General features: G+C 37.0%; 3 protein-coding genes across 28 annotated transcripts; 2 read left to right on the forward strand and 1 right to left on the reverse strand.

Moving 5' to 3' along the window:
* The first annotated feature begins 627 nt into the window (after positions 1-627).
* B52 (serine and arginine rich splicing factor B52) lies at positions 628-12,956 on the forward strand. Of its 26 annotated transcripts, none has more exons than XM_076386392.1 (12): positions 628-758; positions 3,118-3,244; positions 3,961-4,031; positions 5,617-5,697; positions 6,467-6,490; positions 6,642-6,698; positions 6,926-6,995; positions 10,812-10,885; positions 10,977-11,195; positions 11,487-11,612; positions 11,982-12,104; positions 12,169-12,956. In XM_076386392.1, exons 2-12 carry the CDS (start codon positions 3,119-3,121, stop codon positions 12,320-12,322), a joined length of 1,125 nt encoding a protein of 374 aa, XP_076242507.1. In that variant the 5' UTR covers positions 628-758; position 3,118; the 3' UTR covers positions 12,323-12,956. The 26 variants fall into 26 exon arrangements, with proteins under 26 accessions (XP_076242507.1, XP_076242503.1, XP_076242505.1 ...); XM_076386388.1 differs by lacking the exon at positions 5,617-5,697 and adding an exon at positions 5,727-5,822; XM_076386390.1 differs by lacking the exon at positions 5,617-5,697 and adding an exon at positions 5,727-5,822 and having other exon boundaries at positions 12,181-12,956.
* A 371-nt stretch (positions 12,957-13,327) lies between these two features.
* LOC143185115 (uncharacterized) lies at positions 13,328-15,425 on the forward strand. Its single transcript, XM_076387850.1, has 11 exons — positions 13,328-13,529; positions 13,631-13,713; positions 13,789-13,996; positions 14,074-14,157; positions 14,230-14,310; positions 14,370-14,509; positions 14,560-14,746; positions 14,808-14,943; positions 15,021-15,238; positions 15,297-15,385; positions 15,417-15,425. Exons 1-11 carry the CDS (start codon positions 13,328-13,330, stop codon positions 15,423-15,425), a joined length of 1,437 nt encoding a protein of 478 aa, XP_076243965.1.
* On the reverse strand, positions 15,334-17,673 carry Swi2 (Protein singed wings 2). Its single transcript, XM_076387851.1, has 9 exons — positions 17,453-17,673; positions 17,218-17,380; positions 16,991-17,147; positions 16,765-16,913; positions 16,511-16,699; positions 16,131-16,289; positions 15,846-15,956; positions 15,690-15,779; positions 15,334-15,619 (listed from the first exon to the last, which is right to left on the reverse strand). The coding sequence occupies exons 1-9, from the start codon at positions 17,671-17,673 to the stop codon at positions 15,434-15,436; spliced, it is 1,425 nt and encodes a 474-aa protein (XP_076243966.1). The 3' UTR covers positions 15,334-15,433.
* Between the last annotated feature and the right edge of the window lie 846 nt (positions 17,674-18,519).

An 18,519-nucleotide genomic window follows, 5' to 3' on the forward strand; every position in this document is an offset into this window, starting at 1 on the left:
GAACCGATCATTTTTTATGGGAATCATTATCCTCAAAATTTTATAATTCAGTTCCATGCTTAGTAAATTTTTGCTTCGTTGTTACTTTCACTTAGAATACTAGGTTATATGAAAGGAAAATTGGCTCTTCAGGGATTTTATGTTTTATAAAATTAATTCGAATAGTAAAACTGAACATTCCTAGGTTAGGATACAATTTTCCACGTTTTAAATTTGCCGCGATACGACTGCACACGTTACTCTCGTACCCAAATCGTATTTTTCATGCATTTACAATTACCCGCCAGTATCTTAACTGTTATTAAAAATTACAACAATCATCAAATAAACAAGATAACGAATAGTTATATAATTTATCGCTGCAAATGTAATTAATCCGTATCTCAGTCATAAGACCTTCAACAGAACGAAGACTGACGATCCACAATAAATCGTGTTAAAAAATATTGCCTCGTAGGACGCATTATCAATAAAAAGAATGCATTTTGGTCTCGCGACAATTTCAATTTATTAACCACAATTATTTTAATTAGCTCCGAATTGTTATGGATTTTCGGTGAGCGGCGTCTGTCATCAAGGCTTAAACAGACTGCGACTTTGTTTTCGCTCGTGTGAACCCCGTTTTGTTTCCGTTATTGCAGCGAGCCATCTTACTTCAGACGCCGATCATTACTTCTTCTAGTAATTTCAGTGGTATCGTGTCGTGAAACAGCATAAGGTTTTAGTGGACAAAGCAGCGTTGTTTCACGTTTATTCAGGTAAGATTTGTAAACAGATATTCGTTTTTCACTATTACGCGCGCTCGAGGAAAAGTGAATGGTTTACAAATATATTCGCGTTTTACGAATATATCCAACAGCCGCGACTCGTGATGAGTATTCTCGACGCATCATATCAAGAGAGATTGGCGGTATTCGCTAGCGACAAAGCTCTCAATTCGCGTTTTCGGTTTTTCCTTGTGACTATTATTTACTCTAAAAAATTCTTCCCAATAAACTATTAACGTGGCAATTAGTTTCGTTATCCTACGTCAGACAAATCGACTACGAGGTATATTTTTGTAATCAGTTGCAAGAGATACGCGTACGACGCAATTAATCATACCCTAATCGTTATCAAGATCGACGAATGATTCGCAACATTCTACCTTAGTGTTCAATTAATTATCGATTGCACGTTGCATATTTGATCTTTGAGGGGTTTCCGTGGACAGAAGTGACGATATTATTTGATAAATGCAGTTATTGTGTAAATGCGTTTGCGAAACGCGGTAATCTCGTTTCTTCTACACGCGTCCTCGGCGAATTGATTACGTAGAGGAAAAACGGTGATGAATGATCACATGACCGCCATTTTATGAAGCGGGTGTCCAATAAAAATACTTGCGATCCGAGAGCTTTAAGCATATTGCATTCTTAAAATCGTTTCACTCGAGTACGCGACGGTACTCCCCTGCAAAAAAGAAAACAAGCAGAACGTTTTATTACAGAAACAAGGTACTTTAGAAGTTTAACCTTTAAAGGTGTGCAATGTGAGCGCGAAAAAGAGAAAACAGAATGAAGGCGTGTAACGGTACATTGTTCGGGATCTTAAGTCCAAATAATGGAAAAGCGTGACTCATAAGATTCTATATTTTAAGTTCCAAAGCGATTAAAGGCCCTTTAAAGGTTAACGCTCTGCGATAGAAACCGTTTGATAAATAAATCTCGACATTTCCTTTGTTATAAGTTCTTTCACGTTTTTGCTTTTTTTTTTTTAATTATTCGTTGCATTAGACGGGTTCGGTACTTTAAATGAGAAGTATACTGTAATTTAAATTTAAAGAACACGCTTGAAGTATAGGTGTCCATTTGTTTTTATTTTTTTTTTCTTCACTTTCTGGAGTACTAGCACATATTGAAGTATTCAGTATTGTTTTGAACTAGTTAGCACAGTATTTTTTCCATTGATTGTAAACATATTAATCAATATAAGTACCGGACACGACTGATGCTTACACTAGTTCTTGTGTGAACACGTTTTTGGCTGAGTAAGCATGGGGATAAACATCTTAGCAGACATAATAAAGAGTCATATCATCCATGCATTAGACATTGAATCTTTTTTTTCTTCTTTTTCTTTAAATGTATTTTAAACAGAGAAATGTTTGTTACAAGTGCATGAGATGTGCTTAATATAGTTACAGGAGATTACATTATTTTGAGTAATTTGAGTTGTTATATATTTTTTCAAACTTATGAAAATTATAAAATTACACAATATTAACAAGCAATTTTAGCTTTTGTTAGCCATTATTATTGAATTAAAATTAGTTTAATGTTGATCAAATATATTCATTGATGCTCATATTTGTAATGCTTCCATTATTTGTTTATGTGAGTATGCTATTAACATTAAAGAGCTTTCAGTTACAAATTTATTTACATACACATACATTTTTCAAGAAACAGCATGTTAGTTTCCTCATCTTATAAATATTGCAGCAATGTTATCATTCACAATACATTAATCCTTGTATCATATTTATATTAGAAGTTTTGAAAACTTTATCAGTGTATAGAATTGCTAAATTTTGTATAGCCTTGTGTGTGGGCTTTGTGTGTCCTAATAAAGAATGTGTGATGAAACTGGATTAAATAATATTACACCTTCTTATAACAGCACTTCTATATTGCACTTGTGACTAGTTCCAGTTTTATTATTCACTTGTATAAATTTTCTTACAAAATTTCATTTTGATGTAAAAGATCCTAAGTTAGTCTTGTAAATCAGAGTTAATCCAAAATTTGAAAATTGAAATTAATAGAATTATTTTCGTAAATCATTGTATGAGTTGCATTGCAATTCTCAGCCAGAATATTGGAAATTAACGTAACAGTTCTTATGTTGTCATGTGACTAAAATGGCAGGTTCTTAAGGAAGCCTGTTATGTATGGTGTTTTTATATTTTCCTTTAAGAATGAGCACCCGAGTATTCGTTGGTGGATTAACATACCGGGTGAGAGAGCGCGACCTTGAGAAGTTCTTCCGGAAATATGGTAGAATCAAGGAGGTCGCTATGAAGAATGGATTTGCCTTTGTGGTAAGTCTAATGTGGTTCAATTGTTTTTTTTACAGTATGGTAGGGACAAGGGTCTATGTCGGTGGGCTTCCATACGGCACCAGGGAAAGAGACCTTGAGAGATTTTTCAGAGGCTACGGTCGATTCCGTGATGTCCTCATCAAGAATGGTTACGGCTTTGTTGTAAGTACATGTATTAAATTCTAAATGCACATTTAACACTTCACTGTGCCGAATTTGGTCCACAATTTATTTATAAACAATAATTGTTTAAAAACCAAGTAAATGTATAAAGATCGAAATGTTTAGTCAAATTATTGTTTGATCATGGACCAAAGTGTGTACAGTGTAAAGTGTTTCACTTCGAAAATAACTCAAACTCGTGAGTTGATCTGACCTACCTTGAGCCCTGAACACATTGGTACTGTGGCTGCTTAATGGAGATGTGTGCTGGTTTTCATCGATTAATCTACAAAATGTTTGTAAGTTATGTATAATCAAAGGAAAATTGTATTACTCGTAACCAATACTTAATTTCTCATTACTTCTGGAAATAGAGTGTCAGTTACAGAGCTACAAACATTTCCAATATTAACATCTTGTAATATAAAGCGAATGCGACGAAGTTTCGTTCGTTAAAATATGTTAAAAAATCTTGAAATGGAAGTTATTTGAACCTCGTATCAAATTGCACTTCTACACATGTAGAATCACAATGACGTTTTACTATAGAATGCATCAGAATATACAAATACCTGCATTAATGATGATGTACATATCCCATAACTGTTACCAACAAAAACATGAACTAATGATAACAAAATTTTGCTGCATGAAGGAACTGGAAACAATAATTTTTTATGCTGTTCTGATTTGTAATAAACATTTTCTGTTCACAGGAATTCGATGACTATAGGGATGCAGATGATGCCGTCTATGAGCTCAATGGAAAGGAGCTGTTAGGAGAAAGGTAATGCGTACTATTTTATAGTAACGTGGTTTACGCATATACATATAAAATTAGCATATATTAGGAGAATGAAAAATGGTGTAGGTAGCATGTTTTGCATGATTAGATCTTTTCACAATATATTTTGTTAGTGGATAATCAATCCACGTTTTTTCAAATTTTTTTTATAATAAGTTTGGTATCAGGCATAAAATGTATCTTTGAAATTTGTAGCCTTTAATTGCACTTTTCTTTTAACGGTGTTTGAAATGATTTAATTGTTGAAAATCGATTTCGATGCACAAGTTCTTAAATCTTTGCAACTTTCTTGAAGATATACTCTTAAATATTTTTTAAACGTATATTAGAAATGCAACATTAGCATTAGAATTTTTTCACTTAATTTTAATCATTTTGTAAACAATTCGCTATAAATTTGCTAATGTTGTACAGAATAAATAAGATCGTTCATGAGAAGCAATAGCATTGGCAATATAGTTATTTTTTTAAATACTGTTTCACGCATTGCTGAGTGAAATGCTTTCGTTTTAGATACTTTCCAGATATTTGCATTTAAAGTTAGAGGCATTGTAGAACTTTGTTCATTGAAAGAAAGCTGAAAAATAATGCTTTCATACACTTGCTTGTACATAACATACGAATTAGTATCATTTTTTCGATTAAAGTCACTTGTAAATTTACGTAACATAGTAAATAATGTGTGCTCCTTTCAATCTGTATCTTTTGGTTTCTGTATTCGATAAAGTCCTCATACACTTTGAAGTTTTTATAGTTTCTGTTGGATTTCATCTCGTACCGGTCATTATTATCTGCTGTTGCTTCTGTATAATTTGAAGTGCAAATTATGTACTTTGAGTTTACATATTTCAAAGAACGGCGTCTGTCCTCCAAATTAACGATTGGGTTTGTTCTGGAATAAAAGTGCATCTTTTTACTTAAATAGCCGATGCGAGTTGCCGCCATTTTGAACTACTTCCATCAATTCCCCGATCATATAAGTGACTATTGAAACATATTTTGTCTAATGAATGTCTCAGCATTTTAAGTAATGTATATTGCTTCTTTAAGTAAGACGAAACAAGGTTTACCGAAAGTAAGAAAGAAAATTAAGAAAACGACACTAAAACTAGTCTATGCGTTCTCATAATTTTCTGGTGATCGCATAAGATTTGCCATATTCCATAAATTTTGCATAATAAATCAAAGATATGTAGACATTTCAATATAATATAACGACTTAATGTAGAAAGAGATCCCAGTCAATTATGAGAAAGCCTATCAGAGTTAAGATTTATACACTTGTAAGTGGACAGCAACTAGAAAAGTTTAGAGAAAGAAAAGGGGATATGAAGACAAGCTTGAGAAAGAAAAGAGAGAGAGGGAGAGAGAGAGAGAGAGGGGACAGCGCCTCAGAGGCTGGACTGGTGATAGGATAAAGGCGAGGCGGATGATGATATTTGAACGGATGTCGAGAGGAGGAGGCTGAGGAATGGAAGGAAAAAGGAAAAAGGAAGGAAGGAAGGAAGCAGCTTTAGAGTAAGAATTAGTCGAGGACTTAGGCGGGGTTTTGTTGGGTGTGTTTCAGAGTGGCGGTGGAGATAGCACGGGGTGTTTCAGGGAGGCGAGGCGACCGTGGCTACGGACGCTCACGCTCCTGGAGAGACAAGTAAGCATATCCAATGTGTCTTGTTACAGAATTACTGTAGAGAGGGCCAGGGGGACACCTAGGGGTAGTGACCAGTGGCGCTATGGTGACTCCCGTGGTGGTTATGGGGACTCGAGGCGATCTGCGTAAGACACGCTAATCCTTTTTTTTATTTTATTAGAGCGATCATTATCCCCTCATCCCCTGCAGGCAATCAACTCGAGATATGCAAAATCTCAACATTAAATTTCAAATTAATATATTCATATAAATATCTAATTGGATATAATGTAATTTATTCTACCTTATTTGCATTTCCAACTCAATTTAATATAATAGAAAACGATTTTGCATATCGCCCGTACAGGGAAGAATGTAATCGTGGATATGATGAGCTCTAGATTAGAGATCGCGTTAGCAAGCCTTTGCCCTTTTTCGAATCACACGAAAAAGTCCGTCTAGGCAACGCCGACTTCTCTAAATTAGTTTCGAATTGGTTGTCTTGGATTTGACTGCTCTCCCGAGTACGTCGAATTTATAAAACGAATTTGAAAGAGTGAATGTGTTTGAGAAAAAGGAAGTAAGAAAGAGAGTGAGCGAGAGAAAGTGAGAGCGAGCGAGAGAGAGAGAGTGAAATGAGTCTAACACGTTATAGCATAATGCCTAGAGCGATACACAACCCTCCCAGACATTATGTTAATTACTGTGGTAGTTGAGAGAGAGAGAGAGAGCGAAAGGTGGAACGATGTAATTGGTGACTAATAGATGTGTGGTATTGTGTTTGTTACAGCCGAGACGATATGCGGCACGACAGGTACGCTATTGCTGCATTTTGAGTAGATTTGATTCGATTGGAACAGGTGATTGATTGTGTGCCTGAGCAATGAATGCAGAATCTGTAGTTATTTGCTGAAGGTTTAACCAACGATCCGTTATTTCTGTTCACATGACATCCCTTTTTGCAGAGATAGTGTGAACAGAAACACGAGGACTGCATCTAGCTACAAGCAATCATTGCCCAGGTACATACATCCAATGTTACGCTCTAACGATAAATCTCTTAATAATTTAATCAACTTACTCTATATATAATATTGCAAATTTATTGAATTTTAAAAATCAAGTCTCTTATGTTTCCATTACTTAGAGTTTTAAAATATATAATGTTCAATAAAGTCAGGTCCAAGACAAACCTGCTTCTAATGTTTTTGGTTAACTTTATATAATATTTATGATTTTCCTTTTGTAGATACGGACCACCAACACGCACCGAGTACCGCCTTACCGTGGAAAACCTATCCAGTCGTGTTAGTTGGCAGGTAAGCAATACTCATACTTGTTCCTCGTGGCTTTTTTTTTAACTATCCTTTGATAGCTTTTTCCGTGAGTTTGATTGCTACTCGTGGTTTCGGAAAAAATATGCGAATACACTTGAGAAAAAAATAGAATGCGGTTATTGATCATATACTTTTCTTTCGCCTGGCGATGGTTCCGCATTTTGTACCCCCGAGTCGAACCAAACTTACAACGCGATATTTAGTACGATTATATATCATTTTTATTCGATTTTTCTTTCGTCATTTTAAGTTCGTGATTTATACTGTTCCAAACTTCTCTATATTTCCGAGTAACAAAAAAAGATGTACATTTTGATCAAGTAAGTCTATGGGCATTCAATATTTCAAATTCTTTGTCCTGAATGTATATGTACATTTCTGCTCGATGAGGTACGAAAAGCAAATTGAATATTGAACGAATGAGACCCGAGCGAAAAAAGAGACGAAAAAGGTGCAGAACAGATATAAAAGAAAAATCGCTATAAGATCCCTGAGAACAGAGTAGAAAAACAGGCATGTGAATCTTAAGAACACAGTGTTGAATCTCTGAGGAAGTTGAAGCGTGCTGTTCGCCTGTGAGCTTTGGAAGAAGAGGTGTGGAGAACGGAAAAGACATCAAGTTAACGAAGGAGAAGACGCAATCGATCGACAACAAAGGGCAACTCTGGGATAACGATGGTTAACATGCTAACGATGTGGGAAATACCAGGACGCACTCCATCCTTCAAAACCCTAGATAGATCGCCAATATGACTCATGCCATGAAATTAGAAAAAAAAAGTAATAAGCAGGCAGAAAACAGAGCTGCTTTGTGTGCATATATGTGGACCAAGTCTTACTTGATCAATATACATTACAATATATAACATACACAGTATATACAGTCTATATCATACTTTTCGGATGATTGGTTGTCTTTTGATGAAAAAAAATTCTCGACTCGATTCTCTTCGACACATGTGTGTGTTCCTTTTTCAATTTATTATTTCATTTACGTTCGGCCAACAGTTGAGGAAAAACAATAAAATTGATGTTCTTTCCGAAGAGCCAATGTCCTCTTCGCCGTGGAGGGGCGCGACCGGTAGGGCCAATAGAGAGACTGATGCGCGATGAGAGATAAAGATGACGATGCACGCGAGATGGGCCCGCCTTGAGGTCAAGTGGCACCAGGTTGGTTTCTGAGAGGTGTCCCGGGGTGAGAGAGACAGATAGCCGCGTGTGGCACACTGGGTACACCCTACCACCTACCGCCTACCACTTCTTGCGCACGACTGATACACGTGGTGAAACCCAATGAGAGAGACAATCCCAGTGACGATGATAGGTTCTTACGTATCTGCAAATCCTCTTCGTCACTGATCGCTGGGAAAGAAAAATCGTCCGCCTTCTACGATCATCAATGACTCTGACCTGTTTCTCTGGCCTGGATCTTGTGTACAACTATCACTCTACTTTCATCACCCCACCACCATTACCCGTACATTCAGCTATATCCTCTGATCCAAGATACACACACACATTACCCAAGAAGCATCCAAAACATGTATCCTTGTCATAACACAACGCTCTATTGACACAATCTATCACACTGTTCTACTACTTGCCCCCTTTTGTGTCCATGATGACCGCCTGAACCATCATGTAACTCTACTATCACATTTGTTACTACACTACGACTGTTACTGCTACTGGTACGCCACCAACCTAGCCATCTAGTAAGTCAGGCAGCGGCCACCCATGAGGGCATACACGGGCCGAAACCCGAACCATCCGCGACTACGCCACACAGATCCGTTCGACCCGACCAAGCGCCGTTGTGTCTGGCCTTTCTCTGTCTGTCCGTAAGCAAGGTGGTGCCTGGGCCCAAGGTAAATGCGTCACCTTAACCGAGTGTACTCTTTAGATATATACATTATATCTATTACATATATCTATATCTATATTTACATTTACACTTGTAATTTTCATTTATATCGTTATATTTATATTGTTACGTATATATATATAACTGTGCACCATAGTTCAGGTGTTATTTTATATATAGATCTCTCTATTGAAACATTTGGCGAGCTTGGAGCCGTGCACACGCAAGTAGAGAGCAGTACCAGAGACAGGGGACAAATTTAATCATTGTTTTAATTACATGAGTAGAGATATATTAACTGTGCTCGAAATTAGGCATCCGTTCGTTTGGTTAATGTCGTTCGAGTTTTCCATTCACTCATTGTCGTGTTCCGTTTTACAAAACTCACGTTTTCCTTAGCACGCGCTTTATGATTTCATGAACGAACGCTTACCTTTCGAATCAGAGGAACGATACCAACTTTTCTTTATGCAAGGCAATTCCATCGTATCTCATGTTCTCTCAACCAGTTTCTTTATGAGTTTCCAATGAAGCCCAGAAGTTTCAGTGACCAAAGCGTTTGCAGTTATCCGTTGGGAAGCAACGAGGTGTCGATACACGCGATTCTGTGATAGTTTTTTTTATTATACATGGATACAATCACGCCTGGGATCTTCGCGCATGCATTTACATACGTTTTTGAAAAATACCTGATGTCAAGGATGGATACGTGGAAGAGACTGCAAGATGAAAGAGCACGCACGCACCTTACGAGAGTCCACAACTTAAAGCCGTACCTGGTTCCCACAAATACAAGAACAAGTTTCATCGATGAACGATTACAAATGGATACCAAAGAGAGAAGAGAGATACCCTCCAAAAGGATTGACAGGAAGACCCCTGAATCTTGGAGGAAACAACGAAGGACATAGATTAAAAGGAAACACAAGCTTACCATGAGTAGATGAGAAGATAAGATCCTTTGTGAAAATAAGGAAGAAATATCTGATGCCTTATGTTTTAGTTGTTCAAAGGAGAGGCCAGTGAAGAGAATATTTTTATTTTCAACATCGGTTCGATCCCTTCAGAATTCTTTTTTAATTAATAGATCGACTACTTACTGTGTACACGTGTTACGTTTACTTTTGTCAGTTTTGAAATACAAGTTTTGCAATAGTAACCATTTCCAGACGGAAATTTTTTTGAGATAGTTCAAAGAACCACTCATACCATAAGTCTGTCATATTGAATCATTACTTTCATACGAGCAACTGTCTTTCTCTCTGCCTTATGCAGTTCCATCTTTTTAACGATATATATAGTTTCTGATCGAACCTTCAAATTTGCTATTTATGTTTTTATACTTTAGAGGAACTTCGTAGAACTCTCAAGAAAAGAAAGTTTGTTACACAAGTCTATAATTAATCTTATTGTGAGCTGCTCTGCAGAAATCGACTCAGAAATACTTGTTTAGTTGAAGTAGAAGCAAATTCCTTCTCATGTCTAATCCAAGATATTCTCGGACAGTATATTTTTCTGCAGGGTGGAGGTTTCCATAAACTAACAAATGACTATACTTGTTTTAAAGATTGAATTGCATAAAAAGAAAGGTTGCATCAATCGCAGATACTAAATTCGAGCACATAATATCAGCATTATTCAACACTGAAGATAATGGACAGACAGGACATTACTTGGCTTTTTCCAGTAAAGGATAGTATTTCGCACATATACTTTTGGAAGGAAAGATATGGATTATACACTAGGACATAGTGGATAATATTAAAGTGCACAGGATCAAATTTTTAACCTCTGCGTAATCGATAGCATAGGAACACAAAATTAGTCTTACTATTTTCATACGTAAATAATAATCGTATCTCGTATGATTAACTGTAAGATCATTGTACTATATCACTGCAATGTACTAATTCCTGTTTTCGTGTGATGCTCAGGATTTGAAGGATTATATGAGACAGGCTGGAGAAGTGACGTACGCAGATGCACACAAGCAACGCAGAAACGAAGGGTGAGTCTCAAATTATCTCGATGTCATAGAAACTTCATTAAACTTATATTACTGTTATATTTATTAATTTATTTTTAATTTATCATTACAGAGTCGTAGAATTCGCAACATACTCGGACCTGAAGAACGCTATTGACAAATTGGACGATACCGAATTGAATGGACGCAGAATCAGGCTCATCGAAGACAAAAGACGTGGTCGCCGCTCCAGATCGTCGAGCTCGAGATCAAGATCAAGGTCACGATCTCGATCTCGCCGCCGATCTCGCTCCCGCTCAAGGTATTATCGTCGTTCTCGAACCCGATCAAGGTACTGTCGGGGGGCGACATGTCTCTCCAATCATTTTTTACTTTTAAAATCGTGTCCATACGATTTTACAATTTAATCATTTCCAAATCGCTCCATACCTTCTTAATCGATTCTTTTTTGATCATACATCTAAAGGGCTATACAATTCATTGTGCATTGCATGATAAATTTGTATATAATAAAGTAGCTAATGGATAAATTGATCAAAGATCGATATTTAACGGAACATTCACCATTTTCTGTTTATGTAAATTATGAACAGTTCATAAGAGTTTCTTTTTTTGTATTTAGGAGTCGTCGCAGCTCTCGCAGCCGTAGCCGTCGTAGCAGCCGCTCCAAATCAAGAGCACATTCTAAATCAAAATCCAAATCCAAATCCAAATCCCCTGAGCGTAGTCGCTCTCGTTCCAAATCCAAGTGAGTATCCACAGTCCTCGATGTTTTTATTATTGTATATTATTGTTTTATAATATTATTACGAATATGTAGTATTTTTATTTCATTTGCTTTGTTTCTTGCGCAATTTTATCAGCAATACTTGCGGAGAATATTTCTCTATGATACATTATTGCACATTTTTATATGTTTTGTTAATAATGTGTTGGCATTGCGTTTGGGCTGGTTTTGTAACTGCCTGCCTCTCGCCGCTTCCGTTTTTATCTTCCCACATTTTTACCAAAGTTTAGAAAACGGGATTAGAAAATTGATTAGTTTGTGTATGATTTTTACTTGTATATTTTTCTGTCCTTTTTCCCCCTTCTTCATTTGATCTATATAATTTTACAGATCAAGAGACCGCTCAAAGTCGAAATCTAAGTCAAAGTCCAAATCCAGATCTCGTTCTAGGTCCAAGGCTGAGAGGTCAAAGTCCAGGTCGCAGTCCAAATCCAAAGCCAAGTCTCCCTCGAAGTGAGTTTAAGTGATAACAATTAGCGCAAGACAGGCAAATACATAGTCGTTTCTTTAATCCCAGATCTTCTTCCAGAGATAGATCTAGTCGCGAGAGATCGAGGGGCGACAGATCGAGGTCCCGATCAGGAAGCAAACACAGCAAAAGCCGTAGCCGTTCACGCTCGCCAATGAACGGAGACAAATCGCCGGAAAGTAATAAACAGAAAGCTGACTAAGCGATAAGGAACGAGAGAAACGGGAGAGAATATGATAAAAAGGGATTATGAAGAGAGTGAAGCTTTTTTGGACAGAAGTTTTTCTCCTTTGTCAACCCCTTTTTCTTTTTCCTTTTTTACATTAAGTGCATTCAAGAAGCCAATTTTTCACACCCTTGATTTAAGATGTCATTCTTTTGTGACACCATTAATTGTAATTAACGTAATATTGTACCATCGTTTTAACGAGCTATGCGAGAACAAATTATGAAGTCTTTGTTGGAAAGTGAAAAGAAAAAAACTGATGTGATTATCTATCAGTTTAAGTATAATTGTACATGAATTACTTAACTGGAACCAATCTTATATATTGGTTTTTTTCTCAATTAATTTTAATCATAACACGATAAAGTCGTCACCTTGAAGAAAAAAACACCACTCGCGCATTTAGAAAAATAAGATTGTCTTCATACGTACCTTAAAACGGACTCTACACGTTTTCGATGTATCGCCGTATATCGAGGAATTCTCCTGTAATGGCTTTTTGTATATATTCCTAAATAATTCACATTACAAATAAGAAAAACATGTGATGTGTATTAAATTTAGCGGTAAGAGGTATCTTATTATCAATAAAAATTCACGTCAAGCCTAATTTCACGTTGTATACCTATCTGTTTATACCTATGATTAGGCTGAGCGTAATTACAATCTAATTCAGAGGGAATTGCGAAACTGAAAAATTTCACCGTCACAATCGTAACGAATTCTGAATTTGATTACTATTTTTAGAATATTTAGTGTAAATCTCGTGTACTGGAAAATAATCAACTATTTTATGATTAACACTTGTCAGAGCCAATACAAATTCACTCGATTATTTTCTATCTTTTGTTCAATGTCTTGTTAACCTACCCACAAGTTCAAGAAACTTCCCCGTTTAAAGTACACGACATCTATACCATCTTGACAATCGCACGAATGCTTCATGCATTGTGCACAGAGCAAGACAGAATTGCTGCTTAAATGTCAGGACAACGGGACTCGACGTGCCAAAAGAATGATTTACCAAAATCGCTGCAAGGGACAGAGGATGCAGAATTCGTTTGGAACATGATAGTTGAGAGATTCCCAAACGCTGCGCCGCTTCTTTGCGAGATGGAAACGGTAATTGAGCGCGCTGAGGATCTTCTAGAGCAGCTTCGTGTGCCTTGCTGTCGTGAAATTGGTCAGTTGATCTTTTAAATCAATTTCTCTGAGATTAACTATAGACTTCATTCTTGCCTTTGGAAGACTACGTATCTATCTCATTTTTTCGCGAATATTTAGAAACGTCAACGTCCTTCTGCACTCCTGAGTCAGAGACTATCTCGATGATGTCCGCTAGAGGTTCCTTGACTGCTGAGAATGAAGTAAGTTTGTGTTTAATTTAAAGTCGCATATTTATGATTTATTGAAGATAGCAACTGATAGAGAATTTACTGAAGAACGTAGAGAACTATGTCAGCCAGAGTGTCGCAGAAGTACAAGTCTCTGAAAGTAAAATATGCGTAGCAGGAGACATTGACTTCATCGACCATAAGCAGAAGAGAGTCTCACATGAACAGAATTGCGGAGATCGATTAAGTTCTTTCCTTCCCACGCGTGAAAAGTCTTCGACTGTTGAAAAACCCAGTTCTATGAATGTTGATACATGTCTGTGGGCTGTTCGACAATTATATTAGCACAATTTTTTTTATAATTATATCTGAACTGCGTTTTTTTTTATATAGACGTTGATCAGAGGACGAAGGAGGCGCGCAGCTTGGAAGCGTGGGAAAAGGTAGTGGGCAATGCTCTGCGAAAGTCAACTCTCGGTACTAAAAAATATTAAAAACTTCAGAATAGGTTCTAACAAATGCACACTACTGATTTAATTCTTGCTTTAGCGGACGACCAGGCACCCAAAGCGTCAATTGATAAAAAACATACTCGAAATAAGGAGAATAAAAAGGATACCAGTATGAAGGGTACTTTTTTATAAGTTTAATCTCATTTCAAAGGAAATTTAATTAGAAACCTATTTTAGAGCGAGAGAACTCTTGCATTATTCTTCATTGTCAGAGAATGGGCGCTGACGTGGGTGACTCGACTGTTGAGATCAATTCGGAACAGAATATAGATAGTCAAGAATTAATCGAATCTAAAGACGATACTGTTTCGTTTAAAGTACATCTGTTCACTTATAGAATATCGTATAGTGTTCATTTATTAACTAGAAATTAATTCTAAAGGGTAACGGCGACATAAGCTTGCAAAAAGGCACAGGACGAACTGCATTAAGTATTTTACAAGCATACGCTGAGCGTTGCAAAGTGCCTGTTGTTTATCAGCATATAACTGATGGTCCACATCGTCATAAATCGAATGTTCACGTAATTCGCGGCAACCTCGGTGGATTCGCTGGTAATACTTTGTAGCATTAAGTAATTCGATCCTATTCCAAACGTTTTATACAATTTATCAGCAACTTGTCGAGGTAATAGTGAGGAGTCTACTAAAAATTGTGTGGCAATGAAGATACTACGAATGATTGCTAATCAGCAGATGGATGACGAGAAGCTTGTCACTCTGATGGATCTTACAAAAGAGGAGTATGTACTGTAAACAATGAATTCAGGCTTTTTAAGGCTTAACCGAGGATTAGGTCTAGACCTAATTATTAAGGCATTACCTCTAGACCACTAGTGTCAAAGCTAACGCGAATTCGATTGAATAGAATGCTAGAAATAATTAACTTCAACATGGATAGTCCAAGAGAAACGGCCCAGAGAAAATTGTATCAACTCTGTCTCGAAAAGGGTGAACCAGTGCCAAAGTATACCCATGAGAAAATAGAATCTTATAAGGGCTTAACATACGTGGCTACTTGCACCGCGTTAGGATATTCCAGTGAAGGTATTTTCAGCTTTTAGCTATCCTTTCTTTTATTTAGTTTTTATTTTTATAAATGTAGGGCGAGGACACAGGGAATGCATGGCTAAGAAGGCAGCTGCTGAAGAATTATACCGTCAATATTATCAGGCTAAGAAACTAGGATACAAGGTAAAAATTAAAGTCACAGAAAGACTAGTAGAAACAATAAATCTTTACTTATGGTATCTTGGCAACAATCCAAGGGAGTTTGCCAGTTTTCTTAAACGACCAGTAGTCATAGAGAAGTTTACCTATGATTAGAAATATTAATGACGCTAGTATAATGTTTAGTACATCCAGAGGATGCAGCAGCGGGGCTTCGTCCGACGAGACACAGATTTCTGTGCGTGTTAGATCTTTTATCTGAAAAAAAAATGGAATATATAAATATTTAAGCATTCTTCGTCAAAGAAAGGAGAATAGAATTGCTTACAGTTTTTCCAGAATTGTCATCTCCATTTGTTAGAGAACATCTCACGTCGTTGACATCCTTGACAAGATTCGTGTATCTGATTAATAGATCCTGAAATCAATTGATAAAAAAATGCATAAAGTCTCCAACTTTTTTACAAATTTTCTGAAATTTCACCTGAAAGCCTGGTGTGAAAAGACAATCACACGTCCATGGATTGTTTCCCAGGTACAAGCTCACAGCATTCCCATTATGTTGCAACACATTCTCCAGGGCATATGTAGGCAACTGAAACAGCGACGACGCATCTAATCTCTTAAGCGTATCAACGATTATTAACACGCTAAATCTAGCAAGTGTTTCCTCACGTAAATCTCCCTGTTCTAAATTTAATTCTCAATCCCTGCCCTAACGTTTCTGTTCCAGTAAAGTGTGTCCAGCCGCGATTAGTACGATACTAACATCAGTTAGCTTATTTCCTCGAAGACTGAGTAACCGAAAGCGATCCAACCAATTTGACCCCTCCAGCTGAACGATCGATTCGACCTGATTATCATCTAAATACAAGTCTATCACTCCTCTGTACATGGGATTCGTCGTAAGTGGCGTCAGATCATGAATCTATAATAAAATCACTGAGCTGATCCAATGTTTCATGCTTTTTCCCAGAAGAATATGGTTTAAGATAACTCAAGCCATCTTCTTTTGCAAAAATTAGTTATTGGTATTCCAGGCAAGCTTGAGGCCTGGACGCAGTCTAAAGCTTATGTAACCAGTCCTCAAGGTTACTTGGTATGTATACCTATATTTTAAAGTTGAACAGAGCTTGCAAAGGTAGTTACCTTGTTTCCAGTTAATCGAAGAGTGGTCGTGTTTCCTGGCAAGAAGCTAGGCATCTCGGTGAGTCCACGATGGCTACAGTTCACAGAAGCAAAGACCATCAGCTGCTTCTGAATGTGCCTTCCGCCTTGACCAACGACATACACTAGCTCGCAGTCGCAAACTGTCATCTTACACTCCTCCTTCAATGTCTAAAGTAACAAATTGACTTAGGTAGCATCAACAAATAAATGGTAACGCGAAGTTCATCGTTTACCTTTATTATTTCGACGACTTGGACCAATGATCTGCCTTCATATGGTGTCGTGCAACGTAGATTGTCTTTATCAGCTACTTTGTGACTTAGAGAGCCATTCTCTCGATCCAGGATCCACTTTGCTGCCTCTGTACATCTTATGGGGTTCCCTTTTGTACAGGCATATATGTTTTATTTCAGTCTGAGCAGTGCAATGACTATAAAATTGTTAGAAATGGTATTCTACCAGAGAGATAGACATGACGCAGTGAAGAAATGTTGAGGGCTGCAACGTCGATCTCCGCGAGAGAATTGTTCCTCAGATCAATGGTCTTTAAGTGTGAGAGACCAGCGAAGAGTTGCTCGGGGAATTGTTGAAGCTTAGTGCCAGTTATAGTCACATGCTAGAGAGCATAATTCTGTAACTATTAGTATATCGCGTTACGCTACTATTTAATAATGAATTTCACGCACCTCGATCGATGCAGTCTCGGATGGGAAAGTAGTCGTTACATTGCTCAAGTTTCCATTCATGATCACCAAGTTTTTTAAAGATGGAAATCCATGGAGGCTCTGCTGAGGATCGAATGTCTCCAGAGACCATTGGCAGAGAACCAAAGTGTGTACATTCTCGTTTCTAAGCAAATTGTTAATACTTTCTCAGTTCGTTTTTATCGAAATATTATTGAACAGGTAGTGAAACAATTACCTGGACTCCCATTTATTATTAATACCATGGAAACAAACGAGACGGTGATCGTGTTCTATGAAATCACACTCAGCATCCGTCGTATTTGATTTTTGGTGACGCAAGTCGCAGTTTTCTTCCCTCGCGGAATGCTGAGCGCGTGCTAATGAAAATAGCGCCCTGTTCGATACGTAACTGTTAATTGACGTGAATTGTTCTTTTCTTCCATTTCGTAATAACATTTGGAAATTTTAGAAACCGATCAAATTCATTATTAACATAGTTGATAGTCGAAATAGTTCCAATATACTATCTAATCTTTCGGGAGCTTAAGCCCCCTACAAACACGGAAGCATTCATAGCGTTTTATGCACCATCAACTTTACAGCCTACGCAAATAATAGTGATCCTATTGCTTATCTAATCTCTATTGTTTCAAGACACTAACTATTTTGATTGCAACAAATGCAAAAACGAATGCAACCTTTGATTCTGAACGAATACCAAAATTTTAACTGATTGAAAAATAAGCTGATTTTAGGGAAGCCTAATAAAAAGATAATTCTACCTCTGTTCATAATTGTAGGTGGATTTATTTCAACATTAGGAAGTTAGTGCAAATTTTCCTAGCAGTCGCTTATTGCATCACAAATCGGTAAAAAATATTGAAAGTTTCGCGCCAGACTTCGAATCGATTGGAAATCGCATGAGACTGTTAGTTTTATCTTATTCCATGGATAAAAATTATACTTTTGGTAATGAAACTACTTACAGAAAGAGGTAATTAAATTTGATCCTCATTTTAAATAGATCCCTCAACCACAGAATGGTTTCAAACTTGTAGAACGAAGGATAAATAAGTGAGAACGCGACTGATGTTGCGAGGGAACGTTACAACTCTTCTATCAACGATGGATTTTTTTATTATTCGAATGGGATAGAAAATGAACCGACATAATCACACGTCGCACAAGTGTTAAGCGAGTACTGGCAATGCTAATGAGAAAATCGAAGGTAGTCCTCGACACTCTGCAGATGAACAACTAAGACGTCGTCGGGGTTTAACTGGAAAAGAGTATATTGCAGGA

This window comes from Calliopsis andreniformis, chromosome 10 (assembly GCF_051401765.1).
Source record: "Calliopsis andreniformis isolate RMS-2024a chromosome 10, iyCalAndr_principal, whole genome shotgun sequence".
NCBI lineage: Eukaryota > Metazoa > Arthropoda > Insecta > Hymenoptera > Andrenidae > Calliopsis > Calliopsis andreniformis.

What these genes read in the sequence shown, in the direction of transcription:
- B52 (XM_076386388.1), top strand. Translation starts at nt 3,119, where the DNA reads ATGGTAGGGACAAGGGTCTATGTCGGTGGGCTTCCATACGGCACCAGG. An exon ending in AAGGAGCTGTTAGGAGAAAG is followed by an intron (nt 4,032 to 5,726) that starts GTAATGCGTACT and finishes GTCTTGTTACAG; the next exon opens with AATTACTGTAGAGAGGGCCA. An exon ending in AAAGCCAAGTCTCCCTCGAA is followed by an intron (nt 12,105 to 12,168) that starts GTGAGTTTAAGT and finishes CTTTAATCCCAG; the next exon opens with ATCTTCTTCCAGAGATAGAT.
- LOC143185115 (XM_076387850.1), top strand. Translation starts at nt 13,328, where the DNA reads ATGTCAGGACAACGGGACTCGACGTGCCAAAAGAATGATTTACCAAAA. An exon ending in GCCTTGCTGTCGTGAAATTG is followed by an intron (nt 13,530 to 13,630) that starts GTCAGTTGATCT and finishes GCGAATATTTAG; the next exon opens with AAACGTCAACGTCCTTCTGC. An exon ending in ACAAAAGAGGAGTATGTACT is followed by an intron (nt 14,944 to 15,020) that starts GTAAACAATGAA and finishes CATTACCTCTAG; the next exon opens with ACCACTAGTGTCAAAGCTAA.
- Swi2 (XM_076387851.1), bottom strand. Translation starts at nt 17,673, where the DNA reads ATGTTATTACGAAATGGAAGAAAAGAACAATTCACGTCAATTAACAGT. An exon ending in CCGAGACTGCATCGATCGAG is followed by an intron (nt 17,148 to 17,217) that starts GTGCGTGAAATT and finishes TATGCTCTCTAG; the next exon opens with CATGTGACTATAACTGGCAC. An exon ending in AAGTCGTCGAAATAATAAAG is followed by an intron (nt 16,700 to 16,764) that starts GTAAACGATGAA and finishes TTGTTACTTTAG; the next exon opens with ACATTGAAGGAGGAGTGTAA.